The sequence below is a fragment of the Equus przewalskii genome, chromosome 13 (genome assembly GCF_037783145.1).
Source record: "Equus przewalskii isolate Varuska chromosome 13, EquPr2, whole genome shotgun sequence".
Taxonomy (NCBI): Eukaryota; Metazoa; Chordata; class Mammalia; order Perissodactyla; family Equidae; genus Equus; species Equus przewalskii.
Window position 1 is genome coordinate 66,232,807 of NC_091843.1, and position 19,102 is coordinate 66,251,908.

Below are 19,102 nucleotides of genomic sequence, written 5' to 3' on the forward strand. Positions count from 1 at the left end.
CGCACATATTTTATCACAAAATAGGACAAAGGATCAATTGCCAAGGCTAGAAGACTACTGAGGACTTTTTTATTCAACAAAAATATCGTTTATCAATTCTATGAGTAAATAATACTTGTAACCAGTTTTGTTTTTAATATGCTAAACAATACCCCTAAAAACTGGTTAACTCTACTGTTCTAGTTAAGTTTTCCTCTGTAATTTTAATTTCTGAATAAAATGGACAAAGTCCCTTTTATATAATACAAAAAGAATATAGAGAAACAAAGGCCTTCATTTATTATACATTTTTATTACTGGCACAATAAGAATCCTTTGAAAAGTACATAACTCATTCAGATGTACCACTCTCACTTTCTCAGCTTACTTCTCCAATTATAAGCCCAAATCTCTTTTACTCAAAAAAGAAAATTAGAATTCCTTTTACAAAGGTCTATATGGCCTGTATAACATCTTACCTTAAACGCAAGGCAGACTTTCCAAGCAATTAATTTCTCTCGTGCATTAAGAATAACAGGGTATCTTACTTCTTTTCCTTCACTATCTCGTTCCACCTTGCCATCGAGTGCTGGAGATTTTCGAGCTTCGGCATGGGCATAATCTGGACCCACTGTATAAACCTTTCATGGAAATTAAACGTATATTTTATTTAAAAATATCTATATAAAAATACAGCAGACAACAAATTCAAAGGAAAGAATAATCAATAAAAAATACTTCAGTTTCCAGACTATTCTTTCACACATTTTTCCATTTTGCACGTCAAAATTTTCAATACACTGAAAGAGGTTATAAGTAACTAATTTCATGGCAAAACTGGTAAAGTGAGGTTTCATTCTTTACAGAAAGTTATACCAAGCATTATGAGGAAATACTAGGATATAGATGATGTGATCCCTCTCAAATTGCTTTTAGTTTAACAGAAGAAAGGTACAAATAATCACAAAAACATTTTAGATGGAAATAACTGCCCAAAAAAAGATTAAAAAAGGAGTGGGGGAGGTGAGGGACAGCATGAATTCAAAGGCAGACAGGAAACGGAAGGGCACTCTAAACAAAGGTAATAAACACAGACGGAGTCAGACGCATGAAATAGCATGACATATTCAGGTAAGAGTAAGTTATTTGGTATGGTTTACACTGTAAGAAACAAGGTCCATAGGACAGAAAGAAGGTAGATTGTGAAATATCTTGTATGCCAGCCTTATGAATCTGATTGTTATCCTGTGGTCAATGAGGATCCACAAGAGAATTTTTAAGAAGAGGTTCACGATCAGGTTTACACCCTTAGAAAGAACACTCTGCGTAGACAGAGCCTGGTTGAAGGTAAAGCAATTAAGACCTTATTTTTCACCAACAGAAATCACAAATATTTTTATATCACACTACAGTTGTTGCAGATCTCAAAAAAACATTTAAGTTAATCAATGCTTGGAAACTGAGGTGGCTATTAGACCCTTACCCACTATATTTTGTTACTTAATGTCCTTTCAAAGAAGCATACATATTATTGTATCACAAAATTGGTTTTTAAATATTTTGATAACTACATTTCTACAAAATTTGTCTCCTTTGTAATCCCGTATGTTTTATTTTAAGCATTTGGGAACATTATTCTAAAAAAAGGGTCCACAGGCTTCAGATTGCCAAAGGCATTCACAGTCCAAAAGAGATTAAGAATCTCTTGCTAAAAAGAAAGAGATACAGAGTAGAGGTTAGGGATAGCTAATTAAAGGGTAATCTCTTTTTCTGAGATCATTGGTAAACTCTAAATACAAAATTAAAATATACTTTGATCAATCTTACCTTAACATCAGTACCATCTGTGGGCATAAACTCTTCATATATATATGAGCCTGTTTTCCGTACATTGCTTTCTGGGGAATAAACACTACTTCTACTGCCAATCTGAAAATCAAAAATCAATATGACAACTACATTATTCCCCTCATTTTTATAATATAACCCTTTAACCATCTATTTCCATACCAGATATTCCAAAAATTTTTTCAACCCACAAATATTTAACAAAACTTACTATGTAGTTGATCCTATGTTATTTTCTGCTCTAATTGTAACTTACGTGTTAGTTAAACAGCATAAAAAACAATGAACACTAAGAATAATGTTTCTAAGATTCAACCATGTTGCTGCATGTAACTCTAGTTTGTTCATTTTTACTACTATAGAATTTTCCATATATAGTGTATGGTATAAATACACCATAATTCCGTCATTCTCCTATCAATGTATATTTAGGTTGCTTTCTAAGCTTTAGCTAGTAGAACAATGTTGCTTTGAATATTCTTAGAAGTGTCCCTGTGGCACATGTGTGCAAGAGCGTTTCTAAGGTCTATACTAGAAGTGGAATCGCTAGGTGATAGAATATGCTCATATCCAATTTACAAAGATAATGCCAAAATCTTTTATAAACTGTTTTAACAATTTAGTTTCTCCAGCAATGTATAAGAGTTCTCACTGCTCCATATCTTTGTCTATATTTGGTATTGTCAGACTTCTTAATATTTGCAGCTCTCATGGATTTAAAATTGTGTTCTTACTTCACATTTCTATGGTTGTTTGTAAGTGTATATACATTTTTAAACCTGATATAATGCTAAATTACGTTGCTAAGAGGCTATACTAATTTACCTTTCTGCCAGGTTGGATTTGTGCTTGTTTTCTGACTATCTCAATCTTTTTGATCTTTGCTAATCCAAAAAAGTAATTCAATGTTATTATCTTTTAGACTTGATTTGCATTTATTTTACTATGGGTGCAATTTTGAGCATACTTTTATGTATATAAAAGTTATCGGTATTACTCCTATGAACTACCTATTTTGGGGACCATTTTTCTAAAAGACTGCTGATCTTTATCTGAAATTTCTTTTTTTTATTATTATTTATTTTATTTTATTTTTTTTCTGCTTTATTTCCCCAAATCCCCCTGGTACATAGTTGTATATCTTAGTTGCAGGTCCTTCTAGTTGTGGCATGTGGGACACCGCTTCAACGTGGCCTGACGAGCGGTGCTATGTCCACGACTAGGATCTGAACCGAAACCCTGGGGCACTGCAGCGGAACCTACAAACTTAAACACTCAGCCACAGGGCCAGCCCGCTTTTTTTATTTTTATTTTTTATTTTTTTTTCCTGAATTTCTTATATAACAGATACATAAATGCAAAGTAGAAGGAAAATCAAGTAATTTTCTTGGTATTCTGTAGGTACCAATTTTGCATAAGCAACATTGTGTAACCAAAACGATGCTTTGCTTTTCTAACAAAGTATATCAACTTTATTAATTTATCTCTAAATGATACATTCTTATTTAAATGCAGTATTATTAAATACTTGATTGCCTTTAGTAAAATTCATACAACAATGTATCAAGAACAACATTCACTAGGATAACAAAGGTTACCTTTCGAAAAAGTCTTTGACTTCCACCACCAGCAGATGTTGGATAATAAATGTAAACATTGTGATCTTCCGCACTGACTGGCTTTTCTACAAATGGCTTTTGGAAAACCTCTCCATTTACTTCTACATGATCTTCCCCTTCAATCAGATTGCATTCTATAAATCAAACATAATAGCAAGAAAAGTTACAGATTGTACATTATCTAGATATAATATTATTGAGGATGTTTTATACTAGAATATTGATTACAAAGAAAAGTAATAGTGGATAATGTACTGATTTGATTTGAATCAAAACTATTTATGCAAACAACACTTATAATATATCGCATTAGGAACTATAGTTGTTTTTCAAAATCTTATGGACCTGCCATTTCACCCTATCATCCCACAGAATTCAAGGTGAGATACGAAATGATGCCAATAGGAAAAACTGAGAAATAATTCCATAATGCTATCATCTTCTGAAAAACATATGGGATCATTCATAACATAGATGCCATAAAACATGAAACTATTTAGTTGGAAAAGTAACCTATATGCAGAGTAAATAAGCAATCCAACCAGGAAGTCAATTTTTCACCTTGAGACAAACAAGAAAAGTTTCCTGTTACAGATAATAAATGCTTTACCTGGATTTTACCAGAAGTTTCTTTAAGGTACAATCAAGTCATCAAAATTCACGAAAATATTATCAGAATCTTAGATCTTAAGATAGAAAAGGCTTTTGTAGATTAAGTTATGTATAGCTTAGGAGCTATGTTTTGGATTACCAGGAAAATGAAGCCAAAGGTATTTGAAAATACTAATAGATAGTAATATTTCAAAATTCCTAGTCATTAGAAATTTAATCACAGCATCCCAGCATGAAGTTACTAAGATGTAGTTCAACAGTCATAGATGAATCACTTGTTTACCCCCAGTCAATACAAATATTCAAATATGTAATTTAAAAATTCTTTGATCCTCAGAGATACGTCAAATGTAGACCAAACAAAAATAGGACATACAACTCCTAAATTATTAGTTAGCCTTTTAGTTCGTAGTGTCACATTTTAACTAAATATAATGCATGTTTATTTGGATCATTAAAAAAAACCTGAATAGAACACTATGACTTCTTTAAGTACATGGGAAGTGGTTCAAAAGTATGTTGTGTGACAGAAGGTACCCTGCTTACAATCTCTTACTCTTACCTTTGGGATTATTTGGGTCACGGTTCAAAATTGCATAACGAGGAAGTAAGATACCTTCCGCTTGAAGAATACTATATACTTCTCTCCTGAAGGAAAAGGAAAACATCCTTATTATTTTATTGCTCTATTTCACAATAAGTATATTATTGTACTGTTCATAAAGTATATTACTACTGTTCTACCACTAAAAAAGGCATGTATACTCTTTTTATTTTTTAAATAAACAAATTAAGTCATTTAAAATATTGAAAAAAGGTATTCTAAGGAAATACTCAGCAATTAGAACAAAATTGTATGCACAATACATTTTGTGGAATATTAAAATACTAATTTTTAAAACTGGGAATGTAAATGTATAAGAAAATGGTTAAAAAAAGTTGCTATACTGCAATGACAGAATATTACCTAACCATTAAAAACCTTATACTCTACAAATTTGGGAAAATTTTCACAGTATTATAAAAGTGATCCTGATTTTGTAAAATGCAAATATATGTATGTATTGCTTTCTATATGAAAAAATATGGTAGATGTAATGGCAGAGTTAAATACATGTCTTTATGCTTTTATTTTCCAAACTTCTTGAAATGAATATGCATTTATATATGTGTGTACATATTTATATTTATAATATATAAACACCTATTAATATGTAAACCTTGGAAAAATGTTTTAAAATTTTAGATATTAATAATGTTACTATCTGGAAGAAGAGAAAAAAATAAAAAGAGAAGTACAAAAAAACTATAAAGCCTTATCTCTATAAAGCATTTTAATTTATATAACCTTATATTGTAATGCTAACACACAAATAGAATGTTGGTGAAATCAGAAAGGTTCTCATCAGCGTGAAACATCAATTAAATCAAATACACAAATACATTCATATTTTACAATTTCTCTTAGAAATCCCTGCTTCTGGCCTGTTAAATGAATGCAAAGATATATAGCGAAATATTTTTCAAAATGGTTACACTTCACCATTAAAAAAATTTAGTTAAATGAGTAAAGCCCTAATTTCATTATCAGTCACATGATAGAACAATTGTTCATAATTTTTAATGATTTAGTAGGCTCTGGAAATTAAACCTGGTTTAAGTCCTTGTCCCACTACTTGTGGAACTACTTGTAACTTTGGACAAATTGACATTCCTGATTCTCAAGTTTCTACATCTGTAAAACTGTGTATAAATACCTATATCTAAGTATCATTTCAAGGATACCATGAATTAATGTATATGAAAACACCTGATGTCATGTCAGCTTATAGATACTAAATAAATGTTAATTTTCCTTCCCTTAATTTAGTCAACTTCACCACTCACCTATCTTGTATGAGATACTGCATATTCAAGTCATTGATTACAAATGGATTCCTGAGTTTTGCATAGGCAACTGCTTTGTCCAGTGGAAATCCTAAGAACACATATTATTAACATATTCTGTACAATCTTAAGGTAAGTTGACATCTATAACTTTATCAACTTGAATTTACACCACTTCCCATAAAAGATTAACTTCATCATGCATATAACTGCTGTCTATATAAAGCATGGAATAAAACATACATAAAACTTGATTTAACTTTAGATATTAAAAAATCCTATTTTTCCTAGTTAATTTGATTGATAAGGCACAGCAAGCCAGTGGTTATATAACCAAATTTAGAGCACTGACACGTTAGTCACTGCCTGTTTATTCAGTCACTTGACAGAAGGTAAGATTAACTCATATACAAACAGAAATCTATACACATGAGTGTATCACAGTCACCTGGTGATTTTTAAAAAATATATACAATTCTTCTTAAGTATTTCGATGCTTATACATATAAATGAGCTGCTAATTCAAAGAATTTATGCATCTTTAAAAATAGCAGCAAAAACAAAAATCAATTCATACAACAAATATGCTTAAAATATAAAATATATGAGTAGAATCATGCTTGCTGTTACTAGGTCAATGTTAAGATATCAAAAGTTAACTCCCTAAAATTTCTAGACTTTGGTAAAGTTACTAATTACAATGAAAACAAATTGAATGGCAGATATAGCAAGAAGAAATCCAAAAAACAATCTAAAGAATTTTAATGATTATACTTCACTCTCTGTTTTGACACTAAAAATCTCCAATCTTATCCATCAATACATATTATTAAGAGAGGCAGCGTACCATGGAGGTTAAGAGCATAAACCAGGGTTCAAATCCTGGCTCCATCTTTCACTAGCTATGCGACCTTGGGCAAACTTATTTAACATCTCTTGGCACCTGATTCCTGGCTATAAACGGATATTATACCAATCTTCTGTAGTAGATCTTTTGAGGAATTAAATAAGAGTGTATATAAAACAGCACAACACCTGGCATAGTAAGTGCTCAATAAATGTTAACTATTATTATTCCTTTAATGACAATATTTTAATGAAGGAAAAGGGTAAAAATCAGCAAGCACGCATAACTTTAGCATTTAACTATAGTACACTAGAGCACACCTGTAAAGACACTGTATTTTGTAGTATTATCAGAATAATTAGTAGAGAAAATACTAAAGCATATTGAATTTAAAAAACAAACAGAAAGCTACGTCAGTTAAAAATTTACTGCTAAATTCCTGTTAGTTTTTAAGATTTAAACAGAAGTACTCCATACCAAGAATCATTGGCCACAAATTACAAACCCTTCAAGTTTCATAAAGACTCTCAGAAGAATTCAACACTTGTAAAGACGTTTCAACGTCTATGAATCGAAGCCTCCTAACAGGATTCAGCAAATTGGAAACAGCTACACAGTCAGTTCCTGCTTTTGTTGTTGTTGTTACAGAAGAACTTTTTCCTTACCAAGAGGTAGCACATGGGATGTGACCTTAGATAGCACCTAGTTCCTACAGGCAAACAGCTTTTATTGGAAGAACCATATTGTAGTAAGGGAAGAACACCTTACCCTCAAGGATAAGCAAATTTTAAGATTCTCTGAAATGAGGGATTCAGTCTGTAAGGACCAGGGTCTTGGCTTCTTTATGAAATAATGAAAATCAACATAGGCTATGGGAGCACAAAAAGTCTCAGCCACGTTCCATCCCCTTCTTGCTGATGGAGATGCTTCTTGGACACCTAACTAAAGCGAGACTTTAACACAGCTCAGGACTACATATTTTGAGAACAATTTAATATGAATACATTTATAATTGAGCACACATCTTTTAAATTATAGTTCTTAGTGAGAAATCCACTTAATTCACAGATTCTTCTAACTTTTCAGGTATACACTTAACAATAAGTTTGATTAGTGGACTTTACTATGAACTAATACTTTACTATCAAGTCATACTTAAGCTTAATTGATATTTCAGTTTGATTTATAAATGATAGCAAGTAAAATCTAAAATTCAAATATTGAGTTCGTAAGAAATAAAGTATGAATATGTGTATGAGGAATGATAGAACATTTTCTACATGGCAAAAGCATAGGGGATTAAAATACTCAAGAATTTATCCTAAGAAATTTAGAGTTGAAAACAAAGATATACATTCAAAGAGTTCATCACAACCTTTTTTTTTAATATTGAAAACTGGAAACCACCTGTTGGCTATCGGTTAAATATGTTATAGTATATCCACTCAATGATACACTACAACGCCATTAAAAATCAAGTTTTTGAAGAATGATATGGAGGGGAAAAAACCTCATGATATAATTAGTGAAAAAATTAAATATATATTATAGTACTAAATTTGTTTTTATAAAACACACAGAGGGGCCGGCCCAGTGGCACAGCAGTTAAGTGTGCACATTCTGCCTTGGCGGCCCGGGGTTTGCCGGTTCAGATCCCAGGTGCAGACATGGCACCTCTTGGCAAAAGCCATCCTGTGGTAGACGTCCCACATACAAAGTAGAAGATGGGCATGGATGTTAGCTCAGGGCCAGTCTTCCTCAGTGAAAAGAGGAGGACTGGCAGCAGTTTGCTCAGGGCTAATCTTCCTCAAAAAAAAAAAAAAAAAAAAAAACCACACATAGAGGGGCCAGTCCACTGATGCAGTGGTTAAGTTTGCATGTTCTGCTTCAGTGGCCCAAGGTTTGCTGGTTCAGGGTTTGGATCCCGGGTGCAGATCTATGCAATGCTTATCAAGCCATGCTGTGGCAGGCGTCCCACATATAAAGTAGAGGACGATGGGCATGGATGTTAGCTCAGGGCCAGTCTTCCTCAGCAAAAGGGGGAGGATAGGTGGCAGATGTTAGATTGGGGCTAACCTTCCTCAAAAAAGAAAAAAAAAAACCACATAGGCAAAAAGACTGGAAAGATATATATCGAAATAACATCACCTATCTGTGACAGTGGGTGAGTTTAAATTTATTTTTCTACTTTACCTAATATTCTACAATTAATATGTATTAGTTTTATAATCAGAAATGATAAAGGAGTTTCCCTCCCCATTCTTTAATACCTTTAGAATGGAAAGAAATAAGACAATCGCATAAAGGCCAGTTTTCCACTGGTTCATTCAAAATAACATCCTCCTCAAATACTACTACTGTGATGTATTTAAATAAGGAGATCCGTTCAAGAATTTCCTTCATTGGTTTGGATTTGGATTTCTTTGCCATGGAACATATTCCAACCACAATCTGCCTTTCCGGTGGCTAAAACAGAAAAGAAACAAAAACTCAGGTTGACTTCACAAGAACTCCAAAGTACAGCAATCTTACATCTTTCTGAGAAGTAGATGAGGCATGTCATGAATCAATAAAAGTAACACATCAACCAAAAAAGGCATTTTTCAAAATTATGTCATTGTTATAGTAAACAAGCTTTCTACAAAAGTGTGGAAAAAATTTTAAAACAAAAAAACTTTCAGATGTCGTTACTATTTTCATTCAGATTTCAAACTTAAACAAGTACTCCTTCTTTAACTGTCTCTAGCATTTATTTACCTTCCTCACACTAGAAAGGGGCAAATAAGGGCAAGATTGTATCTAATCTAAGTAAAAAGGCCAATAAAAGTGAGAAAAAATTATCTTGCCTAAAATATGATGTTGTTCTGACTACAAAGCTATACAGTATTAAACTATTTTTGTAGATTGAGCTTGAATATTAGGTGGTCACCAATGACAACTTGGAAGGAAATTTTGGAGAAAGCCACATTGCTAACAGAGGTGTCAGTTCTTTGACAACCTAATCGTCATACTCGATATTCCTGTTTAATGGTGTTGGTCATCTCTTGTACCCACGTTACAGCTCAAATGCCATGATTTAGCCTAAAACTAAAAAAAGCAGGATCTAGAAATAATAACTTATGAGTAGCTCATGGGTTTATAAAATTACTTAAGATTCATTCTGAGGTCTTTGCAGTTAGGTGCTTAGAGTTTTATCGAATATCTAAAGCGTGACCAGTTTTTCATTTCAATTCTCTCTCCTCCATGATATTTTATATATTTCCTATGACATTATAATCTTGCTCAAAAGTATTTTACCAGACTTTATGTTATTATAAATCTAAGAATAAAATTGGATATAACATCAGAATTAAATCGTTATTCTTCTTCAGCTGAGAACTATATTTCTTCACTGCCTCCTCTAACTCATATGAAATTTAGAGTTCAAATTGGTATTGGATTTGACTGTAAATCAAACAGACCGTAAATCCTAACCTCCCTGGTTAACCTGTAATCCTATAAAACCTCCCTTTTATGTTTCCTTACTCAATTTTTTTCTGATCAAAAGCCTCGACATAGCTCATTATGATGTTCCTAAAGTAGATTTCTCCAAATAAAAGAACTCAACCTAACATTTCATGCTGCTTTACAGTTAAAATAAAAAGACTAATATGTTAAGTTTTGTTTACTAACTATAGATCTATTCAATGAATATCTGTTCATTGGCTAAGATAAACTGGAAACATTCAAGTTTAAAATGTACAAATAAACCTATATTAAGACAAAATTAGAGAACATTCCTATTAGGTAAAACCTCAGAAGCATGAAAATAATTTTTTAAGCAGATCTAAGTTATTTTATTAGATTTAATGTCTAAAATAGAATTTACATCTTTGAAATCTTTAAAACAGGAGAATGATCTGGGACAAATCATTTTACCAAATTATAGGTCAAATGAACTATATCAAGTTCCTCAAAAGTGACACCTATGTATCCTGAATGCAAACTCAATATAATTAGTACCGATATTCCAAGAACTATGCTAAGTGCTAGCGAGTTAGATATACAGAAACAACCTGTTCTCAAAATACTTTGACTCTAAAGGGGAACACAGTATTGATACAGTACATTATGATACATGGAATACAAGTATAGATGTCAAGGTATAGAAACAGTACTGAGGAAGAAGTGTTTGAGTTTCTCACGGAGAAAAGAGCAGGAGAGGGGGAAGAGTGAACAACACGAAATCTGAGCAGGGTTTTGAAGAATGAAAAACAATTCATAAGGCACCCAAAAATAAGGGCATTTCATAGAGATGAAGAAGTACCTACAACAGCATGGCGGTGTGGTACAATGGGATGGAACATGAGGGGAAAAAATTTGATATTGCTAAAACATAAAAGGTAGAAGGGATGAGAGACAACTACAGTTGTAGATATAAACGAGAGAAAAGTTCTTATATGTAAGAAGGCTGGACTTGATATAGCAGTAGTGTTCACAGTGTGTTCAGAAGAACCCTAGAGAAAAAGGGCAAGGGTAGTAGAGCCTGAGCCCGTAGTACTTTCTCGTCTAAGTCAGCCGGAGAAGCTCTGCTTTTATGTTTTACTTACTGGACTTCTAGATAAGACTTAAAATGAAGAAAAATTTTGGCTGGTAAGATAAGCTTGAAAATCATTATTTTTTTCCTGGGGTGAAGTGGGTGGGTAGGATAGGTTTTAAATGAGTGACAGTTTGATTTGCATTTCAGACATGTGTAACTGCATTGTGAAAAGTGTTGGTAAATAACTATGAAAAAGAATTTTTAAAGAGTTATCTAATAACTATTTTTGGTTTGTTTTTATTACTTTTGCCAAATATAAAGGTTTTCGTTTTTTGTTTTTTTTAAAGATTTTACTTTTCCTTTTTCTCCCCAAAGCCCCCAGGTACATAGTTGTGTATTTTTAGTTGTAGGTCCTTCTAGTTGTGGCAGGTGGAATGCCGCCTTCAGCATGGCTTGATGAGTGGTGCCATGTCCGCACCCAAGATACGGACCGGCGAAACCCTGGGCCACCGAAGGGGAGTGCAGGAACTTAACCACTCGGCCATGGGGCTAGCCCCAGGTTTTTGTTTTTAAAACAAAATTCTCTTTCCAATTGGAAATAAGAAAAACAAATATATTATAAGTTTATATTTTAAATCAGTTCTCAGACTAAAGCAATCTCTACTTATAAAGGGAAAACGATGATGAAAAAGCAAAAGATTGGGCTAATGTAACTATAGCAAAACGAACATAATAAATGTGTGTTATTCCTAAAGATCCTGTATGGATATACACTCTAACAGATGACATCAGAAAGAGAACAAGACTTACACACACACACCTGTAGATACCTGAGTAGCCTCTCCTTCTAACCACACAGTTTAAAGACTACTGAATAGTTAAAAAACAGGGATATCCTCAGGTCAACCACCACTTGTGCTGACAACATGACAAACCTAATGAGGCTGGTTAAGCAGTCCTTCTTTAGTATCTTTAAAATTATTTCCTTCTACTTCTTTATCTTGACCTATTTGTTACGTCCTTTTATACACAAGAAAAGCTTTTGATTTATAGCCACTTTTTCTACCCAAGTCTGTGTCATGCTAGGCACATCACTGAAAGATACCAAAATAGGCCCATTAAACAACTTAAAAGTCTAACCCTCAACTGTATTTCTTCATACACCATAGATTCAGTAATGTTACTCATGAAAGAAAATATGCTTTTTCAGTTTAAAATATTTCCAACAAATTTCTATGTGAGAAAAACATCTTCACAATTTCAGATAATAGTATTAATTCACGTTAACAGTGATCAGTAAAGTCTATCTCTTACTGGTCTTCTCTCACCAAACAAGCAAACACTTACAGACTCATCCTCTTCCTCCTCATCTTCATCTGCATGGTGGAAGAAATGTCGATAATTTCCAGGGTTTATTTCTGTATCTTCAGGCCCAACAAAGAATCTGGGGGCTTCACTCATTTTTACTTCATTTGATAGAAATATAATTTAAATGTGCTATACTAAAACGGCTTCTAAATAAACAGCCGCAGAAGAAAGCATTCTCTCTATACTAGCTGACACATAGGTCTGCTGCAGCTTGCTTCTGCTTATACAGCCACTTGAAAATTGTGATGACAGTTAGTTGGCAAACATTCTTTCCTTCTCAGATATCATTGCTTCATTGTTGATGCAGCTTAAAAGACAAAGACAGTAAGGCTATTGCTTTCATGAGTTGATACAGCAATCTTTTTACCTAAAATGAAATGAAAGAAATAATTTTGGAGACAGAACTTTAAAATATTCATGTAAAAATAATTTTAAATGACACTTGTAAAATCAGTATCAACAACTTGACGCATACCTCCAAAACACATTTTTTCCATAAAATTAAGAAATTAAGACTCTGATCTTCAGTAACATACATCTTAGCAATTTGACAAATTGATACAAAATAACAACTACACACTAAATTTCTCAAGCCCAAAAATATCTAACAAATTAGAAGAAAATTATTCAAATTATAACAAAATTATGTTAAAAGCTACATCCCTCTGTACATAGGTCAGTAATATCTGAATGGAATGGAAAAGAATAAAATGTAATGTGGGTTTAAAAACCATTGACAGCTATACATTAACCTGAAATTATATTAAATCAATTTTAGAAAGGCTTCAATTTATAAAAGTTCAGTTTGTAAACAGGTTTTTTAAGGAAAATAACCATTTGGCTTTCTGGTCTCATATATTAATCAACAAAAGAAGATCAGAACTTTTTGTAGATTTCATTATAACAGCAGCTCTCAAACTTTTAGAAGTCAAAGACTCTCTGGCAAATCTAATAAAATCTATGGGTCCTCTCCTCAGAAAAAAAATGCACATGTGCACTAAATCCTACAAGCAATTGTTTGTCATTGACTGACATCCAAACTCTTCCACATAAACCGATGTCCATGAACATCAGTTTAAGAATTAACATATAACAGTGATACAACCTCAAAATATTTTTTACTAAAGCTGTTTACATGTACGTGTTCCTTGCTCATATTAGAACTAATTACCTACCAAGACTACATATCAAATGCTTCCTTTGATTACTGGTAATATAAGAAATTACTTGATCAAATATTCTTAAGAAGAGTTGAATGATATGCAAGATACAATTGAAAAGCATAACTCCAAAAGTCCTATTCCTAAAGATCTAATTCTAGTTTAACCGGGGGCTTCCCATGAAACATGAAAACTAGTTTACCCAACCAGGCTTGATTTTATCCATCTTTATAACTAAAATTACACAGTGTTATGAAATTTAAAACAGTTTGTGAGTAAAGAATAAAAGTAGCAATAATTCATTTTACAAATCAATGCCTTCATGTGTGTGGTGACGGACTGTAATCAGTCTTTGGGCAGTGAACATGATATAATCTACACAGAAATCAAAATACAACGATGTACACTTGAAATTTATATAATGTTATAAACCAACGTTACCACAATTAAAAACTAAGTAAATAAATGCCCTTCACTCCTACTCCCTTTGCACTGTTTTATATATACAAGATGCTTGCTGAAAAAGAACAACAAAAGCTTTCAATTGCTATAAAACTTGATGGCAGCGTATAAGCTGACCTCAGTTCTGGTTTTGTTATCAAACACCCTTTGGTTTCTTTTTACTTTCTCACTCCTCCCATCTAAAAACAGCTCTAATATTTCAATAGTGGGAAGGGCACAACTTTTGGAGTCAGATATACTTATTTAAATCTGTCACTATGTAACAGGCAAATTATGCTAGTTTCTCTAGGTCTCAGTGTCTTCATCTGTAAAAAAGGGGATATCATAACACCCTGTAATTCCGTGACGACTGAGTAGCATAAGTGTTTAGCATATACTAAACACTCAATAAACCTCAGCTTCTACAGGCACTCTATAAACCAAGCTCCTAATGTAATGTGCAAAACTAACAGAATGAATATTGCTGATTATTTATTGAAGTGAATATATTTATTCAACAAATACTTTTCACTTGTTATAGAAGGCACAGTATTGAGTGCTGATGATATAAAATCACAGTAAACATGGCCCTTTTTCTCGTTTTATAAATGCTTAAAGTACATAACGTCCATCATTTCATTATAATTAAACCAAATACAGTTTATGCATATAGCATTTCCACATTATTCAACATTTTGATCAAACTACATCCTTGGTCATGAATTCCAAAATATGTAATTATTTAGCCTTAAAGATATTGCATTATTCAAACAACAGACTTGAGTCTGTCTTCTGGGATGCTTGTAAAAACTCATGTTACTAAACCTACCACAAATTTTCTGAAGCATTTCCTAACTAGAGAATCTATATTTTAACAAATGGATGTGCGGCCAGGTTTGGGAGTCTCTTTAAATCTGTGCCAAAGAAAAATACTACCTAACCCTGATTTCTAAATTTGAAATTTGTACCATGCTACTAAAGTATCCACACTCAAAGCAGTGGTTCTCAAACTTTCACAAGCATCAGAAATCACCTGGAGGGCTTGCTAAAACACTGAACTAAAAAGACTGGGAGTCGGGGTCATTAGTCTGCTTTCCTGAAAGTTCCAAGGTGATACTGATGCTGCTGGTCAGGGAATCACACTTTGAAAACCATTGCTCTACACTTTGACAAAACTTAGAAACTTTTCTCATAATTGCTCAGCTCTGTGTCCTTAACTAAGTTATTGAAACTCTCCAGTCACCATCTGTAAAATGGAATGACAAATCTCATAGATTGCTTTGAAGATTAAATGACAATCAGACACCAGAGCAATTAGCACATGGTAAGGACTCAGTAAATGTTAGCTGTTTATATATCATGTTAGCTGTTGCTCTAAGACAGATTTCTGAGCTAAACTAAACTGGCACAGAACAAATACAAACAATTCCATTTAGAATGTACCTATTCACCTCCCGTTTAATGAAGCCACAGAAACTTCTCTTTGCCACTGCTGCTGCTAAAGACCTCATTAAACTTTTTTTCCAGTCTTACCACACTGCTTGAGACTCTCATGGACACCAGTGCCTGAAATAAACAGTCATCTCCTTCACATCTTTAATGGTCATGGTCAAAGCTACCTAATTCTTAAAACGACACCTTGGATCATCCATCGGTCCAATGTAGTGTTCAGAACCACCTCCCTTAGCTAAACTTAAAATCTTTGCAAGCCATCACTGTAGCCCTTTCTATAGGTTCTCAGGAGCCCAACTATGAACTAGTAAATCTCTGCTCCCCAAATCAGAGAAAATAGGAGTCCCAGCTTCTGCTGCTCAGCCTGAACACAGACACACAACCAGTTTTCCTGAAATCCTAAAAGCATTTTCCAGTGGAAACACTTAAAAATGGTGACTCCTTTCCAGGGATCCATTACTACAGCTACATAATTATTAAATAGGCTTCTGCAGGGTGGCAAAGGCAGCCAAGCATCATTTACAAAATTATTTATACAAAAAGGACCATGCCAAGTTCCACACAATTTTCACATTAATTTCTTTCTTTCTTCAAACATTCATGCAATATCTTTTTGCTGAGTCTGCTTTTCCTTCTAACTGGAATTCACTGCTCTCCTTGAAAGTTCCTATTTCTCCCTCAATAACCAACTGGGAAGTCCTCAGTGAATGCTTTTCTGACAACTATCACACCTCTGCCAGTCCCAAACACACATCAGCACCCTCTCTCATCTTCTATGTTCCACAAAGCATTCTGGAGTATCCAAATTATCTGTTTCCATTAGAGTTAGGGTTTTTCCTCTCCAGCTTTTTATTATGAAAAAATTTCAAATATTCAGAAAAGTTGAAAGAACAGTTCACTATAAACACCCATCTACCCAGCAACAGACTCAACAATTACTAACATTTTGCCATATTTACTCTCTATTTATACATACACATACCACGTTTGCTGTACCATTTGAAGGTTGCAGACATCAACACATTTCCTAAATACTTTAGTATGCATCTCCTAAAAAGGACATCCCCCTACATAACAATATCATTTCCACTTAAGAAAATTAATAGTTCCATAATACTATTTATATGTAGTTGGTTGTGTGGGAGCTTTTGGAGAACAAGGACCTACTTTATCTATCTTCCCAGCACTTACTTGGTGCACAGTACTTACTTGGGTGATCAATAAATGTTCTGCCAATTGTCCAGTTTAAACAAATAATAGTTTAAATAAATAAACTGAACAATTAAATAAAATGAGAATAATAATCTAATATACCTCACGGAATTGTTGAGGTGTATGGGAGATAACATGTAAAACACTTGGCACGGTTAATGGCAGTTATCGTTATTCTGTTTGCCTGAAACAAAAACTTTATTTTTCATTGAAGAATTTTCAAAAGCAAAACAAAACCCTATGCCAGTGTGGAGTAAGGATGCTGGGTGCTAAATCAGCCACATTTCCTATCTCCACGGCTAAGCCTCCCAGCACGCTAAAGCAAGACTAGTGTTACCCACACGACTACAAAGGTCGCAAACTCCCAGGAAGTCGCCGAGAACCCAGTAAGTGAGATGCAATGGTCGCCACCTGGCTCGAAGCGCGCGAGCAGGCAACCCTCTCCAACCGCTGAGGGGCGGCAGCGACCTGCAGCCTCCGTCCTGACACTGGAATGCTGCAACGCGTGGAGCCTTTGTTCTTTGGCAGTGGGGGTGGAGGCGCAGAGGAGCAAAGAGATAAAGACTGAGGAATGAAAATAAAAATAGCCACCTCTGTCCGCAGCAGTGCCCAAACTCGAGGTTGCCTACGCGGGTGGAGCGAGCTCGCAGCCTGGAGTACCAGAAGCAGCTCGACAGTTCCCTGCCAGCTGAGCTGAACCCTCTGGCTTCTCAACCCCAAGAAATGAAATAGGGAAGCAAGGGAGGAGCAGGAGGAGGGGAAATGAAGAGGCGACAAGACGCTCCGGACTGTGCTGTCACTCCTCCACGCCCACACTGCCCTCCGCTCCGGCGCTGGCGCTCAGAGGAGTGCGTGCCGAGGCGCCGCACAGCCGCCCGGAGACCAAATCACTGTCCAGCAAGGGCCGCCAACCTGGGGCGACCAGGTTCCGCATGTCAGGGCTCCTTCGGGCTCGGGGCTCTCACCTGCCACGCTGCGGTCGCCACGCGAGCTGCTGGAGATGGCCGAGCCCTTGCAGGTCTCGGTTTCTCCGTTAATGCCGGGGGCGGTAGGGAGGTGTGGGTCAAGAGACTCCAGCTGTGAGCGTGGACGTGGGTCTTCCCTCTTCAGCAGCTGCTGAAGGACCACACAGAGGGACCTCTGCACCGCACTACTACATCTAGCCAAGCTTGGGCACGCCTCTTTTTCGCCCGCCTTGGGTCTCCCACGCAAACCTCACCGGGCGGAACAACTTCCGGCAGAAGCCAAACGATCCACTCTAATTTTCCGTGACCCAAGCGCTCCACTCCCCATAAGTACCCACCTCTTAACGGCACGGGTAGTTCCGCTTCCGGCAGCATCAGATAAGTCGCGAGAGGAAGCTTAAATTCTGTCGCTTGCATTTAGGACCACTTCGGTGAGTGGTCGTTCTGGTGTGCTTTGTCATACCTAATGATTTTTAAAGTGAGGCGTGACCTGACAATTTCAAAACCATTCGCGTCGCCTAGCCTAAGGAAGGGTGGAATTGACTCCGGATATTTGCGCAGGCGCCCTTGGGGCGGGAGGGCCTTGCTAGGGCGTTGCGGTGTCCCGAGGCAGCTGAGCAGAAAAGGGGCGAGTTCAGTTGTCGGGCTTGGGGAGATGCCGACTCGGTGGAACCGGGTTTTACTTAATGGTAGTTTTCCTGCTTGTGCTAAGTTTAACTGGACCTTGCCCTTAAGAATTAGTTAATGGGCCAACTAAACGCTCTGTTAATGCTCCCTCGCAATTAATGTAGCGTCCGAGACTTTGAGCAAATTCAAAAGTTGATTGCGGCACTTGGCTGATACTAAAGGATTCTCCCCCTTACTTTATCACAGTTGTCATTTAATCTGAAATATTACGCTTTCCCCCAAATTAAAATCTGTGGAGGGGAGAAACGCGAGCTCAGGGAGAATCTTGTCTCGTAGTTTTAAGGGAAAAGGACACTATCTCCGTGTGGGTTTTTATTGAATGAGAGTTTCTGAACCAAAGTAGACATAATTTTCAAAATGGAAATTCATTTATCACATGGGGCTTTGTGTGTATGCGTATGGAGATGAAGGCATTTTAAACGATTTTGTACGTTGAAGTGAAACATTGTAGAGAAATGTCTACTGTATTTAGATTTCCCAGTCTTTGGCCTTACGTAAAATTGTGT

General features: G+C 35.2%; 2 protein-coding genes across 53 annotated transcripts in view; one reads left to right on the plus strand and one right to left on the minus strand.

The window, feature by feature from the left end:
• The window catches only part of PPIP5K2 (diphosphoinositol pentakisphosphate kinase 2), a 67,463-nt gene extending 48,932 nt beyond the window's left edge, over window positions 1–18,531 (minus strand). For 31 of the 50 annotated variants that reach the window (XR_011525658.1, XR_011525661.1, XR_011525660.1 and 28 more), the window contains exons 1-8: window positions 17,910–18,141; window positions 12,659–13,046; window positions 9,063–9,258; window positions 5,946–6,036; window positions 4,621–4,706; window positions 3,426–3,580; window positions 1,807–1,908; window positions 459–620 (exon numbers count right to left, since the gene is read on the minus strand). Coding sequence is in view for 45 of the 50 variants with exons in the window: in XM_070571358.1 (XP_070427459.1) it covers window positions 459–620; window positions 1,807–1,908; window positions 3,426–3,580; window positions 4,621–4,706; window positions 5,946–6,036; window positions 9,063–9,258; window positions 12,659–12,772 (906 nt within the window). In the remaining 5 variants the exon portion in view is untranslated. Of the gene's footprint in view, window positions 1–458; window positions 621–1,806; window positions 1,909–3,425; window positions 3,581–4,620; window positions 4,707–5,945; window positions 6,037–9,062; window positions 9,259–12,658; window positions 13,047–17,285; window positions 17,435–17,535; window positions 18,155–18,247 lie in introns of those variants that run through there. The other 19 variants (XM_070571360.1, XM_070571330.1, XM_070571357.1 and 16 more) reach the window with 4 other exon arrangements.
• GIN1 (gypsy retrotransposon integrase 1) overlaps window positions 18,192–19,102 on the plus strand; it is a 31,441-nt gene continuing 30,530 nt past the window's right edge. For all 3 annotated transcript variants that reach the window (XM_008527653.2, XM_008527654.2, XM_070571365.1), the window contains exon 1: window positions 18,192–18,340. The gene's annotated coding sequence lies outside the window, so the exon portion shown is untranslated. The remainder of the gene's footprint in view (window positions 18,341–19,102) is intronic.